General features: G+C 45.9%; 2 protein-coding genes across 2 annotated transcripts; one reads left to right on the plus strand and one right to left on the minus strand.

The window, feature by feature from the left end:
* Nucleotides 1–4,172: 4,172 nt before the first annotated feature.
* Nucleotides 4,173–6,072, minus strand: CCR75_008460 (uncharacterized protein). The gene is made up of 2 exons (XM_067966512.1): nt 5,618–6,072; nt 4,173–5,532 (listed from the first exon to the last, which is right to left on the minus strand). Exons 1-2 carry the CDS (start codon nt 5,783–5,785, stop codon nt 4,360–4,362), a joined length of 1,341 nt encoding a protein of 446 aa, XP_067822661.1. The 5' UTR covers nt 5,786–6,072; the 3' UTR covers nt 4,173–4,359.
* A 624-nt stretch (nt 6,073–6,696) lies between these two features.
* On the plus strand, nt 6,697–9,920 carry CCR75_008459 (uncharacterized protein; the record flags this gene model as incomplete). The annotated part of the gene is made up of 2 exons (XM_067966511.1): nt 6,697–7,228; nt 7,307–9,920. The coding sequence occupies exons 1-2, from the start codon at nt 6,957–6,959 to the stop codon at nt 9,918–9,920; spliced, it is 2,886 nt and encodes a 961-aa protein (XP_067823097.1). The 5' UTR covers nt 6,697–6,956.
* Between the last annotated feature and the right edge of the window lie 11,387 nt (nt 9,921–21,307).

Raw genomic sequence — 21,307 nt, forward strand, 5'->3', positions numbered from 1 at the left:
TCTGGACCTCCTAACTCGTGTCATCTTGGAGGACGATACGATGTCAAACTAGCTTGAGCCTGTCTCAAGCTAAAGTCCTCCTGTTCCGCAACGGATATTGCTTCTTATCCGTAAGACCTTGCATGAACACCGTAATCAAGGTGTGTTCATGAACTGGGTAATTTGTTATACAACTCGCTAAGAGTCGTATGTGCTGGACATATGAGTGAACATCACGCTTGCCTTGCTTGAGTTTCAGAAGCTCTGAACGAGCTCTGAACTCAGCCCTTGGTGGCTCAAATGTCTGTTTGAGCCGGGCTTTAAAAGGCTCTAGCGACCCAAAGACGTATGGGTCGCGCAACTTAAGCCCCAATGCCCAAGTTTTGGCACGACTCGCCAAATTTGATTGAGCGAATGCGACTTGCATTTGCTCGTCGATGATGTGACGTGCCCTTATGGCATCGTCCAACTCGACAAACTATCTCAAGAGGGAGTCTTCATCGACATCTCTAAGTCCCTATACTTAGAGATGTCAATCTTTAAAGTTTCGGGACTACGCGTTTGCGTCATCCCAGATACAGGGGTCTGTACCTGTTGTAACCTCAACAGTTCTGCCTGTTGAGAGCCTTGCTGATTCAGCAAGGCTACTCTTTTTTTCATCTCGTCAAGTTCATGTTGTATGAACTTGGCGATGGCTGAACGGAGGGCATCTCTGTCCAAATTGGACAGCATTGCCAAGATTGCATCGTTTCCTACGGTCGAACTCATTCGTTCGACCGTACTACTTTCTATATCACTTAAAAAGGAGTAGCTTTCACGGGAAACGTGATGCGTATTCTCACTATGTCCATGTTAGATGTGGAAAACGTGGTCCTTGGACGGACTACAAAGTGCTACCAGGTGTAACGGGGCACTACGACTTGTACTGCTTCAGTACAAGTCCACTTCGCACTGCTTAAGTTGCGAGTGGTGCCTTACGTTATTTCACGTACACTAGTACGTGCAGAGGAAGACTTCTCTTTTAAGGTAACTAGCTTGAAGAGGGTAAAATGAAAAATGTATTAATATAATTAAGTGTCTCTCTGTCTATCTTGTAAATGCTAACTTAATTATATTCTAATACTAAACATGTAATTGAATTCTTAATTTTATCTTATCTGTATCTATCTTTGATTACCTCTACAGCTAATTAGTCTGCGGAATACATAGATATAATGGTCTATACCTATTTATGGATAAGATTTTTGAACATTACTATATAAAGTAATATCCTTCAAATATTATCTACCTTTTAGATAATATATTAAGTAACAACCTTTAAGTGTTAATTTCATGTAACGATACACCCCGTTACAAAAGACCCCTGCGATAATACGTTTTAGTAATATCAGATGAGTTAGTTCATACACAACGTTGCTAGTGTAACAAAGCTACCTCTCTCCTAAAGTCAGAGGAAGAGTTATAGACTAACAGAGTCACTTAGTTCTGTAAAATTAGTAAGTGTAACAACTTAAGAGTCGTACAAGCTCGTAGAGTAAAAGGCATCCGAGTTCAAGGGCTCGAGTGGTTTGTAGAGCTAAGTGGCAATGAGTGTCCGAGAGTGTATGCCTTGGAAACGTGTAACTTTCGCAGATCATAGCGCAAGCCTTAGTAAAATGCAACACGCTTTTTCTAAAAACGGATCTTTATTCATGTTTGAATGTAAAAAAACTTACCTTAATTATTTTTAAATAGATTTCCAACGCCAGCTCTCTATCTGGTGGCTTCCACGCGTATTACCCTTTGTAAATGGAGTTTAAATACTTTTACTATTTTATATTACAAGAAGGATATTTTTTACCAATAACGTAATTGTACCAAATTAACGCTTAAAACCCGAAGGGTACCCCGTGACCCCCCTTAACAGACTGTTAACATTGAGTTACAGCATTCACTTTTAAATCCTCCTCTTTGTGGTTGTCAGCAGCTAACCATACAGCTCTTATTTGCATAGCTTTGTCCTTGGTACCTACACTTGATCACCGACATCTAGTCGAAAACGATGAGTACTTGAAATATGGTAGTCACACTCCGTCTAAGATCAAGGACGATGTATCCCAAACCAACACGCTCAAGCGTGAGGATAAATCTCGTCGGGCTGCAAATTCGTTCTTATTATGACGGAACTTCCGATCGAATAACATCCTAACGAGTCGGTAAAAAACGAACGAACATGATTTTCGATTGGCCTATTGGGCCCGCCGCCTTCGAAGTATTTATATCTTAGAGAGTCGGCCGATGCGGCCGACATTCGTCTCGAGCTAAAACTCGCTTTGATTTTGCAAAGCAAAGGCTGAATGTAAATTAAGGACGCTTTATCGGCCAAAAAACGAGGCTAGGCCGTGCCAGCACTCTAGAACTTCAGTAACACATGCAACCGCTGATCCAAGCCACAATAAGGTCCAGGATTCGTCCATTCCCACCACTATTGGTGGAAGCGTCGTTCGACGCTTGTTGACCTTAAGCGTGGCGCTCAAGAACGTAAACAGTGTAGAAACAATCTTGCCGAAGGGGTACCTCGTACTGCCAAGAATTTTTACTGAGGGGTTCCAAACCACTTCTGAGATATTACTATTGACCCTTGTGACGACGACGCTTTAAAATTCCTAAACGTGGAACTGAAAGCTTCTTTGCTTGTCGAGAAACGCAGGAAGGTGCCCAAATTTGGAAGGATTTTTTTTAATTTTTAAAGCACGAGGTGCAACTTCTCCATGAGAAAGCCCGTGATGCGGTTCGAAATCGTCTTTTGACGTTGAAGCGTCATCAACCCTTTTGACGTTGAATCGTCATCAACCCCTCAAATAAGTTCAGATGGTCAAGTCAATCAGAACCTAATCTGCGGCACAGATTTTTGTCTCGGCGCAAGTGCCTTTAATCCACTTGGGAAGGATCTTGATTCGGCTTAAGAAAGCCAATGTAGAGAAACAATTTTCATCACACTTTAGAAAGCCAATGTAGAACACTGGGTATGTACGCACCTTGCGCGGAAGGTTTAGCGTCAGCTAGGCCCTTCTTGGCCACGACCGTAAATGGTCCATTAAAGCGGACGCAATTTTATGTTAAAAGAGCGCCGATACTGCTTTAATAGGTAAGGTTTTAGCATTTTAGCAACACTTGGTCACCGAACACATATTGCTGAATACAGCTTTTGCCTATATCATCCGCTTGTTCTTTTTGTTTGTCTTGCATATCAGCCATTCTATCACGCAGATGTCGAAAGCTATTTTAACGCGTTGCGAGAAACTCGCTAATCTGTTCCTAACAGGACCAAACAAAGATCAGCAAGCCAGTCGGGTATTTCCATCGCACCAATTCCGAGTTACGTAGTGGTAGCGCCAACAAAACGCGTGGTTGTCTGACCGTTTACTTAGGATGAGGCATAGCCTGTCCTGTACCGGGGCACATTTCACTAGTACTGATCAGTACTAATTAACCTTACACTGATAAAAGTGTAGGTGAGGTGCCTCGAAACTTCACGTACACAAAGGTACAGAGGATGGTTTCTATGAAGCTAAGGGTCTTTAGCTTAAAGTTTTAGCTAGATTAAGGCTTTAGAATAGAGAAAAGTAAAACTGTATTAATATATTTAGTTTCCTACGTAACGCTCTTCTATCTACTACTGAACTTGATTTATAAAAATTAACTAAATGTAGTGCCTCCTTGCGCACCGCACAATCGTGTCTTGTAACGATTGGTGGGGTTGATTTAAACTTAAATCAATCAATCAGTACTTGTGCAAGTACGCCGCTAGCCCAGGGCTTTAAAGGATCCAAAAACGTACGGGTCGCGCAACTGAAGGCCTAGTGCCCAAGTTTTGGCACGACCTGCCAAATTGACTAGGCAAATGAGACGTGCATTTACTCGTCGGCGATGTGACGAGCCCTTATGGCATCGTGCATCACATACACAAGAATTGGTCACAAATGTGAACCACACCCGAGTGCTGGGTCTAATTACTATTATTTAGTAATTGACCATCCCCTTAAGTACACCAAGTGTACTTCACGGGGACTGTGTAACATTAGGGCAACTTGAGCCCGTTACAATAAACCTTTGTGGTGTCGCTGAAGTTTAAAATATTAAGAAAGAAAGGTATGTACTATCTCAGCACTTTCTCAATGTACTGCAAGTTTCGAAAATTAAGCTCACCGCATAAAAAGTCATTGGTCATCATAGCTCACAATCGGTTTGGTTTTCCTACGAAAAAGTTTTCGATTAATATTGCAATCGAACAAAACCTCGGTTTTCTTTTCCTTTTCACCATTATCTCTTAGTTGGCTTTTGAATTGCGCACACGAGCTGCTACTGCTTTTCATGGCGCGCATTACGATACTCACCGCTTTACTCGACCATCGCGTCTAATTTTGCCTCCATTCGCGCCATGGCATTTGCTAACTTGTCGATATCAGCCGTGTGTTGGCCTAATGTGTGAAACATTGCTCCTTGCTGTGTTGCTAGCTGCTGCTGAGTTTCCGTCGTACGGCACAGCAAATCCATCAACATCGTCTCCATCTTAGGACCTGCACTCACCTGACCATCGCCAGCATTGGTCGCAACAAGATCCTGCGACGCGCTGGCCGCAGGGTGCGCAACCACCTGATTTGCAATCCCAATTCCAGATCTACGAAGGGAATCTGCCGGCCGCTTAAATCCCTCGGCCTGCTGATCGTTCGTCTCGATAATTTCTACAGCGTCACCATTATCAAGAGGCGCGGCCACAGCATTCTTTCGATCTTCTAAATTTTTCATCGCCACGTTCGACAGCTTCTCCAACGTCGCAATGTCGCATGTGTTGCGCGGTTGAGTGTCAAACACGAACACCGTTCCCAAAAGATGGCCAGATGGCGTGCATATCGGTGCACCGGCATAAAAACGAATCTTGGCCGCGCCCGTGACAAGAGGATTTTTGGCAAATCGCTTGTCCAGAAGCGTATCCATAACTACCATCGGTTCCTTGGACATGATGGCATGCGCGCAGAAAGAAACCGAACGCGGAACTTCGTTCTGCGCTAGCCCCACACTTGCTTTAAACCACTCGCGGTCTTCGTCCAGTAGACTCACGGCCGCGATGGGACTTTTTAAGGCATTGCTCGCCAAGTCACAGATAATATCAAACACATCTTCTGACGGCGTATCCATAATGTCAAAACCTCGCAATACCTCAAGACGCCCGGATTCTGCTGGGACGATCGGGGGTTTCGGCCACGGGTGATCCCAGCTAAAGTCGAGAGGGTAATTAAATTCCGGCTGTTGAAAGTCGCGGGTGAAGTGCGACAGATCGCCCTCCGAGTTTCCAGTAGGTGAGTGAAAGTTTTGCGCCTCCCAATGTTCCTCGCGTGGGGGCGGAGGCGACGCGGTGCCTGACGTCGGGGCCGGTGGTGGCGCCTGCGGGTTCGCCTGGCCATTCGCATGCGATAGGATGCACGACATACAGACACGAACTAGTGAACGACCTATTACGGGTAGCTCGGCCTCTTTCTTTAGCGTACAATTGCCGCAAACTACTTCGCCGCACTACCGTCGTCCGCACAGACAACACGAGCAGCACAAAAGTCAGTCTCTTAAAGGATTACACAAGTTGCAACGTATTAACTCATACCTTGCGACAGTGATGCTTTCGTCGAAAGCGCGTGAAGTTTCGCGTGCACACATGGCATCTGTATCGCTCCGTATCGAGTACCCAGTCGTCCTGGTGACGCAACTGGTCAATGGTCAGTACATCGTTGCCACCAATCGTGCTACTTCCCTTGAGTCCTTTGCGCGACATACTGCCGAATTGTTTCACCTAAATCTAGGCACGACTACAAACGGGCGGGGGGGAAGAAGTCCTTCAGTCTTCGTGAGCCAATACGGCGCACACCCAAGAGCTGCGGGCTTACGGCGAAGGGCGTTGCGCTGATGCTGCAACAAGGAACACTAGACGATAAGGTGGGGAAGGGGTGAGTAAGTCAAACAGCCTTCGAGTGCTCTCTTTCTCTTGCTTGATGACTTCTACTCCGCGAGTCGAGTCAGCCGCCAAACTGAGGTGCGGACAGGGCCCTCTTTGTTGTGGAGAGAGCGCATACAAACTCCAAGCTCCTAGCGCCACCTAGAAAAAAGCCATGTAGGCTCGTTTATCTCCAACTCGCCCCTTCGTCAGCTGTCGTGCCATCGTAACGGTTAAAATGGAAGCTAAAATTGGGTTTCCACGCAAAAACTTTCGCGGGCGCTTTCTTTAAATTCGCCGAAAACAGCGTCGATGCATGAATTTATCGAAACAAAAAGGCAAGATTTTTTTGCGCAACTAGGTGACGTCTACCCGTTTTTGCTCGATGCCCACTCTAAAGCTGCTGCCATTTGTTTAAAAGGGAGGCAGCTACTCGAATGTTGTGGCTTTGCATTCGAATTGCTGCCTCCCTATCATTGAAAGTCTAGGTGATTTGGCACATAAAGGGACTGTATATACATATCCCAGAAACGTCAGCACGGAACTACATTACTTCGCGCACGGATATTGTGAAGAAAATCTCATGGGGTTCCGCGTGGCTGGCGCAATCGAAGCAACAGCCAAACAATCTCTTTCAAGCCAGAACTTTGTACGCAGAACCTCAAAGTCTAACGAGCGCTGGTTAGATGTTGATTTTTATTTGCTAGTGATCAACACTGAATGAGAGCTGTTCCGACTGTTTGACTCGTTTACTCAGATAGATTTTGGCCCCGCCAGCATCGAATGGACTTTGCATTTGTGGCCATATCGAATGCAATTGTGGGCCGCAATCGCATTTTGTGAATGTTGATATCACTTCCTTTTTTATGCTCACACTTAAATTTGCTCACATAGAACTTTGCCAACGTCTTGTAGGACAGCAAACGTGCAAACAGTTTAAGATAGACATAAATAATAATTTACATGCATTTTGAATAGGTGTGATTTAGATTTTATTGCAAAAAACACGGTCATGGCGAGCCGCCTTAAAGAGTACCGCTACTACCTAAGCAGCGGCGTAAGCACATGCATCAGTGTCAAAATATCGCTGATTGAATTGGCACCAGCACTAGGATGCTCCGTAAGTGGTGACACGCCAAAGCGTGCAATAAACGAAACGCCATGCGTGGGCCTCGAGCAGCTAGCTGGTACGTCGTCCGAGGTGCGCAACTCGCCTGTAAGCGAAATTTTCCTGACTGCTCAATTGTTCTCGGACGGGCTTCCTCTACACCCCATGGTTATAAGGTGCGTACCCTTTGAGGTATATGTTGCTTGAGCTAAGCATTGCGAGCTGAGATCTAATTTAGTATGTACTTTTCTTAGCTCCACGAGCCCTACCAAATGCAGCAACTCAACGATTTATTGGAATGAGTGGATCTCCTTTCCCGTGCGTTACCGCGATCTTTCGCGCAACTCGCTGTTGGCCATTACCATCTGGGGGGTGGGCTGGGTGCCTATTGGCGGCTCTACAATCTCTTTCTTCACCAAGCAGGGTGTTCTACGTGACGGCGTGCAGTGTCTTCGCATCTGGGAGGGGCGTGAAGCTGACTCGTCTCCTACGACCACGACGCCATCCGAGATTGATGAAGAGTGGGTACGGCAAGAATGTTTTCGACTCGATAAGCTTCGTGAGAAGTACGAGCGCAAAGAAATTGCACGAAACGAGTGGATGGATAGCGTCACAGATCGACGCATTGCTCGCATTCGTCGAGGCAGTGAACCACCAACGAGAAAGGATGCACTCGGCCCATTTTGCTCCTATCGGGAGGACGCTCTCTTGTGGCTCGAGATGCCGTATTTTGGAGACGTGGTCGTGTACGAGGAAGAACCGTATTCGCAGCGCAACTTGACATCGTCGTACACTGCAGATATGGGTCCAAGACGCACGAATTACGAGAGCAGTACGACGTCATCCTCCGCTCATTCGTATGACTCGCATACGCTCAGTGGATCGTACGATTTGGCTACAGCGGGAGCGTCTTCGGGGTCTAGAGAACTTCCAAGTCTAGTGACCATATGGGACCCTGACTTGAATGAAGACAACCCAGCGGAGCGCAAATACCGTCGTCTTGCACGAGACATTCTACGAGGATCCATTGATCCTAATCTTAAGCCTAGTCGAGATGAAAAGGCTAGAATTGAGCTCTTGCTGGCGACACCAACTGACAACTTGAAGAATGAAGACAAAGATTTACTCTGGAAATTTCGTTACACTTTAACCGATAACAAGAAGGCTGTGGTAAAGTTCTTGCTCTCGGTTGATTGGAAAGATGAATTGGAAGTAAAACAAGCCACGGATCTGCTTTCTCAGTGGTGTGAGATTGACATCGCTGATGCTCTCAAGCTTTTAGGGCGCGAAAAGGAATTTAAGCACGAGATTGTGCGTCATTTTGCAGTATCGACACTAGCAACAGCTAAAAATGAAGATCTACTCGACTTTTTGTTGCAACTGGTCCAAGCGCTGCGGTATGAAAACACGGGGGCCCCAATCGCATCTCTGCGCGGGGCATTGGCCACCGATGAAATCAATACTTCGGACGGATCATCAAGCGAGTTGGGTCCTTTGGCTCGCTTTTTAATTGCACGCTCCAGCACGAACTTTCAGATGGCTAATTATTTCTACTGGTACTTGAAAGTAGAGGCTGGAGATCAAACGAATGACTCGGACATTTTCCGCACCGTACTGAATAAAATGCTTACGGAGATGAAGCGCGATGAAGAGAAGAAACCGATTTACGACATGTTGATCGCTCAACGTGATTTCATGAGTCACATTTTGACAATCCACAACAAGGCTCGTGAAGAGAAAGGACGAAAAGACCAAAAGGAGGAAAAGTTACGACAGTTTTTGAAACAATTTCCGTGGCCGAGAGGCGCGGTGATTTCTTTGCCACTGGACCCGACAGTGTATTTAAGTGGAGTCGTTCCGTCATCAGCAAAGATGTTCAAAAGTGCGATGTACCCGGCTGTCATTCAGTTCCAAACAGTAATTCCTCCAACTGATCAGCTTCACCATACCATAAATGGTGAAGGAGACAGCAATCATCCAACAAATCTGAGTCAGTCAATATTTGGTGGAAGCGACATGAATATCATGCGAGAATCACTGCCGACCCGTATGATCAGTTACTTGCACCGTGAAAAGGAAGGTCCGATGTACAAGTTTATGGTGAAAAATGGAGATGATCTGCGTCAAGATCAACTGATTATGCAAATGTTCATTTTGATGGATCGCTTGTTAAAAAAGGTTAATTTGGATTTGAAGCTCACGCCGTATCGCATCTTAGCGACAGGCGCCAACGATGGTTTAATGGAGTTTGTACAAGACTCGTACCCGGTATCGTATGTGGTTTCGCACTTTGAGTCGCCCCAAATTATTGGTTTTTTACGAAAGCACAATCCTGACATTACTGCGGAGTTTGGAATTGCGCCTGAAGCATTAAGCACATATGTAAAATCAGTGGCTGGCTACTGTGTGCTGACGTATTTACTTGGAATTGGTGATCGCCATTTAGACAATTTGATGATGAAAGCAGAAGGGCATATGTTTCATATTGATTTTGGTTTTGTCTTTGGTGCTGATCCAAAGCCGTACCCGCCTCCGTTTAAGTTGACAAAAGAAATGGTAGAAGGCATGGGAGGTCCGACGAGCGAGCATTATCAAAGATTTACAACCTATTGTTGCCAAGCGTACAACTGGCTGCGAAAAAGTGCCGACCTCATCTTAAACTTACTCAGTCTTATGGCCGACTCTGGAATTGAAGAGCTGTCAGCGAATCCTGCCACAACTTTGCTTAAAGTAGAAGAAAAGTTTCGTCTCGATTTGACTGATGAGCAAGCAGAGCAATTCTTTCTGGGTCTCATAAATGACAGTGTTTCTGCTCTATTCCCGCTTCTTGTGGACTGGATTCACAAGGTTGCGACAAAATTAAAATAGCTTCAACTTTTTTATGTAGTTCAGACTGATGCGTTTCCAATGATTATACTTCTATTTGTAATATTGCTTACACATGCTACGTTTTCGTTGCGGTACAAATAAAGGGATGACTCTCTATGAGGCACCAGTATCTTCCCACGTAGTGATGATACTATTTACTTAACAATATCTTTCCGACCTGTGCGTCACCATGACATCCCCGACATTCCCATCGAGCAAATCATACGTCATTACGTAGCTTACAAATCCTGCAGTGCTGTTTAACACCGTAAACAAATCAAATGAAACAACCAGCCACAGCCAATGCCACCCAGCATGCCCATGAATGGTGCGAGAGAAAACGCATGCTGCGACGACGCCGAAATGCCCCCTTAAACAACAGTCACAATACTTGACTGATGTAGATCATGCTTGGCTCGAATAGCTGACTTATTTTAAAGCGCATCGTGATGCTAACAACTTGGTGTAGTGAAGAGTTTGTCTTACTTGGCATTTGCTATTTTTTAAGATGTAAAAAAAGTAAAGTGCGCGTCCGCTTAGAATTAATTCGTTCTGCCCTTTCTTAAAATACCTGAACAGCAAGCACGTACGTGTGATGCTCGTTCGATGCATTTAAATCCCCCGTAGCGTATTAGGCATCTATAATACTTTTGGGAGCCATGAGCACCTAAAACATCCAGAGCAAGTCAAGCAACGCAAACACATAGGCACTCAAACACCTTGATTCGAGGGATGAGGATTTTGGGATCTCGATTAGCGACGTAGGACCCTATATGTAACGGGGTGTTCCGTTACAAAATATTATTTCCTATAAGAGAAATAATAATTATTATTTTCTATGCAAGGAAATAAGTAAAGAATTACAAAAGTAGGGAGACATTATCCCACCGGAGTCCAGGGGTTCCTTTAACTTTATAGTAAGGGTTATTGTTTTACATGACCTCATCACTCAAAGACTATACCAGTAGAAGTCGCGGTTTACCCATACCATAGCTTTCAGTTCTTATTCTTTATTCAGTGATTAGATGAACGGAGGGGGCACCTATGACTGCCGTATTTTTTAACTTAACGTATAGAAGGCATGGCCCTGGTTGTAGGCGGGCACGTCGTAATGCGGCCAAGCTCTACTTAGACACACACCCTAGCACAGCAATGAAGCGTTTAACCAGCTTCTCTTGCGTGCAGTGAGGTAGTTGTGGTGGGCCAACGCACTAAGTACTTTGATTAAGTGTCGTCACGGGAGCGGTAATCCGGCTCCTCGTGCGCACTTATCAAGAAGGAAGTAATTTTCAGACTGATTTATAATTAATCATATTAATTATAATTACCTTTTTTAACCAATCAAAATATCCTCTCTACAGATAACACTTGATATGTATTGCGAGCGTATCTTTCTAGATACCTCGCGTAACGGATGACACTAGCCGTCATCACGGATGACGCTAGGCGTTATCCTTCCTAATGTGAATGCACCCATGCGCATCGGATGCCGCTAGGCGACATCCTCTCCTAATGTGAATGCACCCATGTGCATCACATACAAAAGGGTTGGTCACAAACGTGCACCACACCCGAGTGCTGGGTCTAACTACTTTAATTTAGTAATTGACCACCCCCTTAAGTACACCAAGTGTACTTAACAGGGACTGTGTAACATTAGGGCAACTTAGCCCGTTACACCATCCCCCCTTTAAGAACGAATTTACATTTTTAAATTCGTCAAAGAGGAGCGAGGAACTGCGAGTAGCTTCACGCGCCGCTAGTTTACTCAATCACTCTACCGACCTGTGTTTCCATACACGGCGCCAAAGATGCCACCTAAAAGGGGCAATGTTAGTGGGTCGTCTGCGAAGACGCCGACTCAATCTCGCACTAAGCGCACGCGCCGCGCTAATTCGCCGGCCGCGTTTAATGCCTTAGTCGAAACGCCGACAGCCACTGCGGCTGTCGCGTTAACAGGGCTAAAGGATCCATCCCACTTTAACAGTGAGGATGTTGATCCGTCGCTCATTGTCGACTACAATGAGTCGACACCGTTGCCGTCACCTCATAGTAGTGATGCGGACAACCTGCTCATGAGGAATGATGATGCGGCATTATTGCCCATCCAAACTTCTCCCATAGCTCACAACATGGAGACAGCAGCATTTACGAATGCTGTCCCGTCGTCTGCGCTGGAAAGCGCAGCGACAGGTAATGAGAGCGCTGCCCATAAAGGCGCAGCGCTTCTCCGTTGGGTATAACCACAACGCCTTATGCTCAGACCATAATTCATAATGGTTCTGACATAGAGGATTCGGAGCCTAAAGCTCCGCCGACGACACGTGAACGTGCTCAGTCGGTGTCACAAGCCTCAAATTTTCGAACTAGAACCCCTCGAATTAGGAGTCGTTTTGAACGTGGCTATGTGACGGGTGGCATATCATTTGATGCTCCCTCCATCTAAATGGCCTCGTTTAAACGGGCCAAGAGCGTCGCTCCTAGAGCGCGCTCTTGTAGACGCACATAATTATTGTGGCGTCTTCAAATCATGGAGGGCTCAGGGAAACCTTTTGGGCGTATTTTCCCGATCCGGTCGTGTTGCGTTCAAAAGAAACGCCCGACCAATACGAGGCGGAATTCCTGCGCCGCATTCATCCGGATAGCGAATTAATTTCGCCCACTTGCGTGTGAAAGAAATCATGGGCGGTACTGTACCCCCTGTTTCTTCTCACAACGCTACTTCTGCTAGTCTGTTTGAGACTAGCGAAGAGGCCTCAGCTGGTGCTCCTTTTCATAGGCAGCCACCAAACCGGGCACATGAATACGTAGGGTGTCGATCGGTTCCTAAGAGTCAAAAATCTTCGGGTAACCTTTCCATTGGACGAGGATCTGATACCCTTGCCTCACGGAGCGGTGGGCAAGCAACCTTCCAACAAGGAAGCGTTGATTCCCACCCGCATCCATTAGTGCAGGCGGCGCCCGATAGGAGTGGCGATCTCGCCCAACTACTCGCAGCTGTCTTACCTTCGTCCGTTCAGTCACAGGCGTTAAACGCTGCTGAACGAAGTATTGCGGATCTCGAGGGTCAAGTCTCGCGACTGACCTCGGATCTCGTTGATGTCCGAGCGAAGGCTCGTCAGGGTTATGAACGCCTGAAGACTCGCTTGGACCTTCTCGAGAGGATAATGCTGAGGGATCCGCGTTACTCGCGTGATGTCCCTCGCTCTCCGAGTCCTGTTCGTGGCAGGAGGGATCGGTCCGATAGCTTTTCGCCTTCACCGTCCCCCTCACCCGAACGACGCTCGACTCACAGTCGGCGTCACCATCGATCTCCTTAGACGGATGGGAGTATGTGACCTCATTTGGGTCTACATACCTTTTCAGACGGCCCACGTAAAATACGGGGTGCGTCTTCATATAAGGGGGAAGGGTGAGGCTATAATTTAGGTCTCCAACCTCTTCTACAACCGTAAAGGGCCCAATGAAGCGCGGCAACAACTTCGTAGTACCTCCAGGTAGCACAGAAATTGCATTTTTAGGTAAAGGTAGCAGTACCTAATAGTACTTTTTTACCCACTCTGAAGCGTTCATAATTTTCGCGACCGTTTCGGTCCACATATTCTTTTTGCTTGTCCTGTGCGCTTGCTATTGCGTCACGGACTTTAAGTGTGATGGCTAATCGCCCATCCACAAAGCGTTGAGCCTTGCTCACGCTTTTAGCATCAAACTCGCTATGATACTGCCGAGAGGTCGGTCATAACGCGTAGTTTTATTGACCACTGCTAAACTGGCAGGGTCACTAGGGCAAGTTTCTGTCTTTGAGATGATACCCCCATGGGTCATCGTCATATTGACGAAACTATGTCGTGGACACTGTTATTAATATCTAACTCCACCAAGGGCAATTGGTTGCTCCACTCTTTGGGAGTTGATATAGTGCGCAAGATATCTACCACGACCCGGCTGGCACGTTCGGTTTGGTCATCGGTCTGGGGATGATCTGCGGTCGACATGTGGAGCTTGCTACCTAGCAGCTCGAATACATGTTGCCAACAACCAAACGTAAAACGTGGATTCCGGTTCGATACTATGGACTCGGGCATCCCGTGAGTCGGTAAACATGATCCAGGAATAAGAGAGCTGCCTCCTTGCCTGTGATCGATGTTTTACATGGTACTAAATGCACCATTTTGCTCAGTCTGTCTACAAAGACGACTAGCCCCGTCCGACCCTTATGATCGGGCGGCATGCCAAACATGAAGTCCAGACTTACTGACTTCCAACAGTTGGTTGGAATCGGTAGCGGCTTCAGTGGCGCACTGCTGGACGGTGCAGGCTTAATGCGCTGACACTGTTCGCAAGAGCGAATATAGTTGGCCACCCATCTATATAGGTGTGGCCACCAAAATTCCTCTGACACTCGTAAGAATGTCTTTTCACGGCCCAGATGCCCACTAGATGGCGCATCATGGAGCTCGTGAAGGATCATCAACTTGAGATCTGTGTCATGAGGCACATAGATTCTCAAGGGATCACAAGGTGACAGCTGATGCCATAACAGGCCATCGCTGTAGCTAAAGCGATTGAGCTTAGCTTTCAGGTGCGACGGAAGGGAAACCTTTCGTCCACCGAAGTGATCCAACAGCAGGCGACAGTGGTCGTCCTGACTGTAGCTCTCTTTTATCTCAGAGGCCAATGAGCTCGTCACGTGGTATGCCTTCATGGCTGCCAACGTCGACGGCTGAAATTGTGCTTTCGCACTAGACACACTTTCCTGGTGTCTAACCTCGAAGTCTGGTCTGCGCGATAAAGCGTCAGCCAAGACATTCGACTTACCCGGCTTATATTCAACTTTGAAATTAAATTTAAAGAAGAATGTGAGCCATCTTGCCATTCTAGGCGAGAGATGCGGTGAGTTTATTGCGGTCCGCAGTGATGCGTGATCCGTATAAACCACAAATGGTTCGGTGCCCAGTAGGTGCACACGAAACTTGACAAGAGCATACTTTATTGAAAGTAGCGCACAAGGTAATTCAGTTCCGCGGCTTTTAAAAGCCGAGACTGATAAGAAATGACACGGTCAACGCCGTCGTTATCCTTCTGCATGAGCGCGCTGCCAATTGCAGAATTACTTGCATCGCAGACGACGCTAAAGGGCTTAACCGCGTCTGGCAATGCCAAGACCGGTGCCTCCACAAGAGACTGCTTCACTGATGTGAACGCATCTTCTTGTCTTTTAACCAAACCTATTCTGTGTCCTTTTTAAGGAGATCATATAATGGTTTAGTTTGCTCCGCATAATTCTTGCTATACTTATGCAAGTAATTAGCGAGCCCTTGGAATTGGCGCAAATCCTTCACATGCCGTAGGATTGACCATTCCTTTACTGATTTTACCTTGTCGGGGTCTGCTCGTACACCATGTGTACCTACAATGCAAACTTGCACAGGTATCTCAGGGACCCCTATGACGCACTTTTGCGACAGCAGTTCTGCGTGTTGAGCCTTGTTGGCAAGGAGCCTTTTCTTGGGCCCCGTCGAGGTTATGTTGTAGGAACCTGGCTAAATTTGCATGCTTCTCGTCTCGTTTTGGCGTAAAACACATGGCGCTTATGGCTGGCCCGCCTTCGACCAAACTCATCCGCTCGATCACTCTCCATTCAACGTCACTCAAGTGAGTGAACATTTCACCTGTTACCTATAGGCCGTCTTTAGGGGCTTGAGAGCTTACTCCTTTATCATTTAACATATACAAGTTGAATGGAACGTACGAAGGCCTCTAGATGGACTATGAAGTACGACAAAGTGTAATGGAGAACCTTTTGCTAACACTGCTAACAGTACATGTCAACCTGCACTGATTACAGTCAAGGTGGGTGTCTCGACTACTTCACGTACACGACGTGCAGGGGGAGGTTCTAAAAAGCTAAGAAGTCTTAGCTACTAAAGGTAAAATCAAGGAATTAAGAATAGGGAAAAAGTATAAATCATATTGATATATTGAGTTTCTCTAATAACGATCTTCTATCTACTGGCCATAATGTATTAATAATTAAATATGCAGTGCGCTTTCTTGAGCGACGCCTTATCGTGTCTTGAAACAACTGGCGGGGTTGATCAAAACTTGAACCAATCAATCAATAGAGCTAATGTCTTATTGCGTCAAAATATTTTAAAATTAATAATATTGGAACTATAAGGTCAAAACCAATGAAAGATAATAATTGTGTATTTCTTTAGTTAATTTCTGTCACAGGTTTAACAGGTTTAAAATATTTCCCTTGTAGGAAAAGGTATTATCTAACGGGACTCCCCATTACACGTGGACACATAAGAAGTCGTGTCGTGGTTTGGCGGTGTTAGAATGTGTATGTTTTTAACAACTGGGAAAGGCTAAGCGCGTCCACACGTGGTTAGCAAGTCATATAAGCGATGAGAAAGCGCAGCAAGCCGAGAATGAGCGAGAAGATGAGTTGGATATAGACGACAAGGATCGGAGGGGCTCTCTTGCGCATGCAATTAATTAGTCTTAGGGATCTAACGCTATATATATATTGCTTTTGCTCCTATAAATTTCTGCGGAAGTGCATTGCGTACCTTGCCAACAAGCGAATCTTTGCGGCGTTTTGAATTGTACCACCATGGGCGCAAGCATACCACAATTCTCGTACATTTCAGTTTTTGTCGGCTTTTGCACGTAATGTATTTGTTAAATATGCATCTTGCTCTTTACCCAAAAAATACGCATATACTCAAAGCCCTTTTACAGGCCGTCGAGCTATTGTAGCTGTAAAGGCTTGCAAAAAGAACTACTCAATATGAATTATCAGAACGTAATTTTAATTACACTACTCTCATCAATACAGAGGTGTTAATTAAGGAGTGTCATTACTCCAGTTTCTAGTATAATTTCGGGATGGAAATAGTTTATGCTGTTAATATTCTGTAGTTTTTATTTAACAACAACAAACACAAGAGTACCGAATATGTGGCTAAACCGATTCTCTAATTTTAGGGAGTTACGAAATCGACGGACCTAAATTGCTACATCGACGCACTACGTGACTTATTAAATGTTGATTGGCTTCTACACACGCATTCTGACTATGTGATATTATCTTCAAGATTCTTCAGCGAAGATTTTTTCTAAGACATTTCTTCAACACAAAATTCCGAAACATTTCTACGACATAACTGCAGAACGAAATAGGAAGAAATTTGCCAAAAATGATTTTCTTAAGTGAGAGCGAGCTCTAAGCCACTTTTTTTTTAAGAAATAGAGTCCCAGCAGGCATATTTATTTGACTGATGTCAATTTGCCTTTCATAGAAAAATCTTATCAATTGCAGTCGACATGACAGAGGCCACCTGTAATGGGACACACTTCTATAAGTGAACCGTTGTTGCGGCACATTTACTTTGTGTGTAAAATTCTTTTTTATTTTGTTTTGAATATCTAATATCTAACATCCCATTTATGATGGGTAACATATGTGGTAGCCGAAGTCTATTTTAATTTAGCTAAGTAACGATCTTCATGCCGCTACTAAAAACCAACTGAGATGAGCCGTTTCCTATTTCAAACAAGTCATTACATTTCTCATTGAGAATGGCCGTTTCTTATTTAAAAAATGTCGCTACCTGTCTCAACGTGGGCAAGCTTTTAGATTTAAATAATAGAAGAATTATGTCCCCCTTTAGAGCTTAGAGCGTCTAGTGCCTTCCTAAGGCTTACGCATTGATCTGTGAGATATAGAAGCCTGTCTAAGGTATATACTCTCGGGCACTTAATTCTTCGAGCTGCTGAATCCCTTGACTAGGATTCACTAAGCTATACTAGCTTGTACGACTCCCTGAGGTTAAATTAACTATTTTATAGAACTATGAGACTCTTTGAGTCTATAAGTCTTCCTCTGGCTTAAGGAGCGAGGTAGCTCGGCTACACTAGGACTTCCCCAGTAGGGCGCCCCACACCTACTGGGTATCGACGTTTTTCCGCACCGTACCAGATTTCTGGTATACGTTGGAATCGGTGCTCTTTCGAGCATTACGCGCATTGTGTAGGAGATAGGCCGGACATAAATGTTTCGTGTTCTGCACATATAACATCTACGGATATTTTTGTGCTGTATCACAGTTTGAAGCGCCTCTTATCCTTCTTCAACTTAGATCCATGGGTTCTGGTCTATTAGACAGTACCCATGTGCATGAAGAGCTTGTAAGGTGAACAGGCGGGCTAACACGAGCAGACTTAAAGTCGAATTTAGCGCGTAGCGCTATGGCAACTGCTTCTTTGAAAGTAGCAGGATAGGAACGGAACAATTCCGTCCGGGCAGCGCTCTCATTGAGATCTACCATGAAGACCGTTACGACAATTGCCTCTTGCACCTGGTCTTGATGCATCGAGGCAATGAGAGCTCTGAGCTCCTGGACATAGTTTCTTAGGGTTCGTTTACCCTGACGAGTCGCTTTGAGCCGTGATTGCATACGAAAAGCCTTATTAGGCGGTGCAAACATGCTAGTCATTTGCTGTTTTAGCGATCCCATGAGAGAAAAGCGTCGTTTATAGACGTGCTGTACGAGAGTGCCCATTCAATGGCTCTACGTTCGAGCTTGGATATGGTCATGGCCACTTGCTTGAACCAAAAAGGCAGGTTTTCTCCCACTTTACTCTCAGTTGTCTTAACTTAGACATTGTCAGAAGACCCTTAGGCTTGAGATCAGGTTATTAAATCTACCGAGTTGGCAAAGATGCCGCCAAGTTGTCCTGGACCTATCCGATGATTAAGGATTCGTATTGCATAAAGGCTTTAACCCTTGCATCCAAAACCTCTGGTCCTGGGTTATGACGAGCCCAATATGTTCTAGTCCAAACAAGGTTTTGAGCCTCTTTAACGCTGTGCATTTTGCTCCTAAAAGTTATGGTTACGTTACAATTTCAGCAGAGGCCTAACATTATTGGGACTCAGGCGTAGACTGACTACGAGTGCTTCCAGAATTAGCTAGTTTCCACAACATAACCTCGACGGGGCCCAAGAAAAGGCTCCTTGTCAACAAGGCTCAACACGCAGAACTGCTGAGATAACAGGGTGCTTAACAGTTGGAACTGTTGAGGCAGATGCATTTAAAAGCTGCTAGCGGGCCGACGCTTTCACCGTCGACCCGAAAGCTTTAAGATAGAAATCTTTATGTTTAATGTAGTCGAAGACAACTCACTTTAAGATGGATCGTCGAATTTGAAGACACCATAGAAGCTCGCCGCATATAAGACGAGCGACGAAAGCGAATTTTGGCAAATTTAACTTTGTCGGACGTGCCGAATCTTGATCCTTAGGGCTCACACAAGCGTGTACTGCCCACGCCCAGTGCTAGAAACACTAAGCTAAACAATCGACCCCCCTCGCTAGGAACGGCGAAAGATGCGGACCCGACGCTGTTGCGAACTCGCAATAACGGGGAGGATCTTTAGAAAACGGTCGGGATCAGTAGGTTAGGAGCGCCCTACTGATCCAGCAACGCAAAAGAATTTGCAGGCTTTTTCACAAAATTTGCTCCTTACTCACAAACATTGTGTGTTACTGCCCCTAGTGATGAGGTTGATCTCATCACCATAAAAATTTATAGAATCAAATAAATTGCCAATAGGACTTCATTTGGCACGTGAAGGCTCAAGTGTTTATCTGAGACGGGTCGTAAGGACCTTGTACGATCCAAAAAAAGGCTTGAAGTTCGTCTTTTAACAACAGTTGTATTTTTACAATTGTTTGTAACTTGAAGAGCGAGGGTTCTCGCTCTCTACGTACGAGGCCCATGGGGTTTGGACCAACGTTTTCTTATTGTCTCGAGGGACGATAAGCACCCGAGTGGACAAAAGCCTGTTTCAGCGAAAGTCTTTCTTTTCCGCTACAGGGATAGCTTGATCTAGCGTCTCTAATCTGAGCTGGAGCAGGTGGGTCTTGCCACGACCATCTACAAGACCCTTGACGAAAATAGTTGCCTGCGCTCAGCCCGTCCTCGGCCCTAGTATGCACGAGTACATCGTCAAAGTAATGGGGCGCGTAGGCACGGTGTGGACGCATCACGTGAGCCACCACTAGGTTGAATGTCGCTGATACGTTTTTAAAACCTTGGTGCATCACAAGCCACTCCCAAAGCATACCGCTTGGGGTGCTACCTGCCGTTTTGGCTACATCGGACACTGTCATGAGTACCTAATAGTAGCCATCCTTCAAATCCAACGCGGAAAAGGTAGTTGCCTTTCCCATGGAATTCAACAATACATCTTTCCGCGGGATTGGCGTTTGCGCCAGTATGGTCGCCGTGTTCAGCTTATTGTAAGCATGAATCACGCGCCATCCACCTGTGGCTTTACGCACAGAAAAGGTCGGGCTGAAGTGAGGCGATTTGCTCTCAAGCACATGTCCCGCCTTGGCTCGCTTGTCGAAGAACTCATCGATATAATCGACTTCTTCTTTCGGCAACGGCCATTGCCAGGTCACACAATACTTGGTACCAGTTTCGAGGTCTATCTCGTGCCCGATGCCCCTATATGCTGGTAGGCGGCTCGGCACTTCTTCTGGGAACACATCGCGATGTTTCGACAGAACCTCAAAGAACGGACTGTCTCTCAAGGCATCCCAGCCTTGATCAGCGAACCGCTTCTTTTTGTCCGTTTCTAGAACACTCTTGTCCATTGTGGACGACGAGCAACAATCCACCAAGTTCTTTTGTGGAACTGGTGTGACTATTTCGTGGATCTTTCCTTCCTTTAATTCGGCAAGGATCAGATCCCACGACATCTCCGGGAGATTAACTATCTCCTCGGCAGATTTAAAGACTTGCCGGAGCACCTCATTGAGTATGCCTCGGCAATTTCATCTTTGACGGCCATTCGAAGGCCCGTCCTCTGTATTAGAGACTGATCCAAAGGTCACTCGTTTAGACGTGCCTTTGATAGTCCTAATCTGTCGGGTACTCGTTCTTCGAGTTACCACAAACTTTTTCTGGGAAGCGGGTGCCGTTGCACTCTTGGCTAACGCCCCTTCCAACCGCACCAGTCTCTAGGCACTCTGCCGGTTTATGCGACGCATGACTTCCTGTCAGCTCGCCGTCTACTGCCACAGGCTCTCGGCTCTGTGCAGGACATTCGGACGCATGACTACTTGACATCGTCATTTTCACTACCCCAGTCTCCACGAGCTGGGTAGAAATTGGTGACGTTTGACATCCCGTCAACGCACCCTCAACTGTGTTCGACACGACATCAGTTGCATACGCCTCTCGCAGGAGCACATCCTTTCCGGTGTCCTGCGTAGAGTTCGCAACTGTGCGTGTACGCCAGTCTATCCATGGTTGGTACTTTGCCAACCATGGCATGCCTAGGATGAGGTCATACGGACTCTCCAT

The sequence above is a fragment of the Bremia lactucae genome, linkage group LG1 (genome assembly GCF_004359215.1).
Source record: "Bremia lactucae strain SF5 linkage group LG1, whole genome shotgun sequence".
NCBI lineage: Eukaryota > Oomycota > Peronosporomycetes > Peronosporales > Peronosporaceae > Bremia > Bremia lactucae.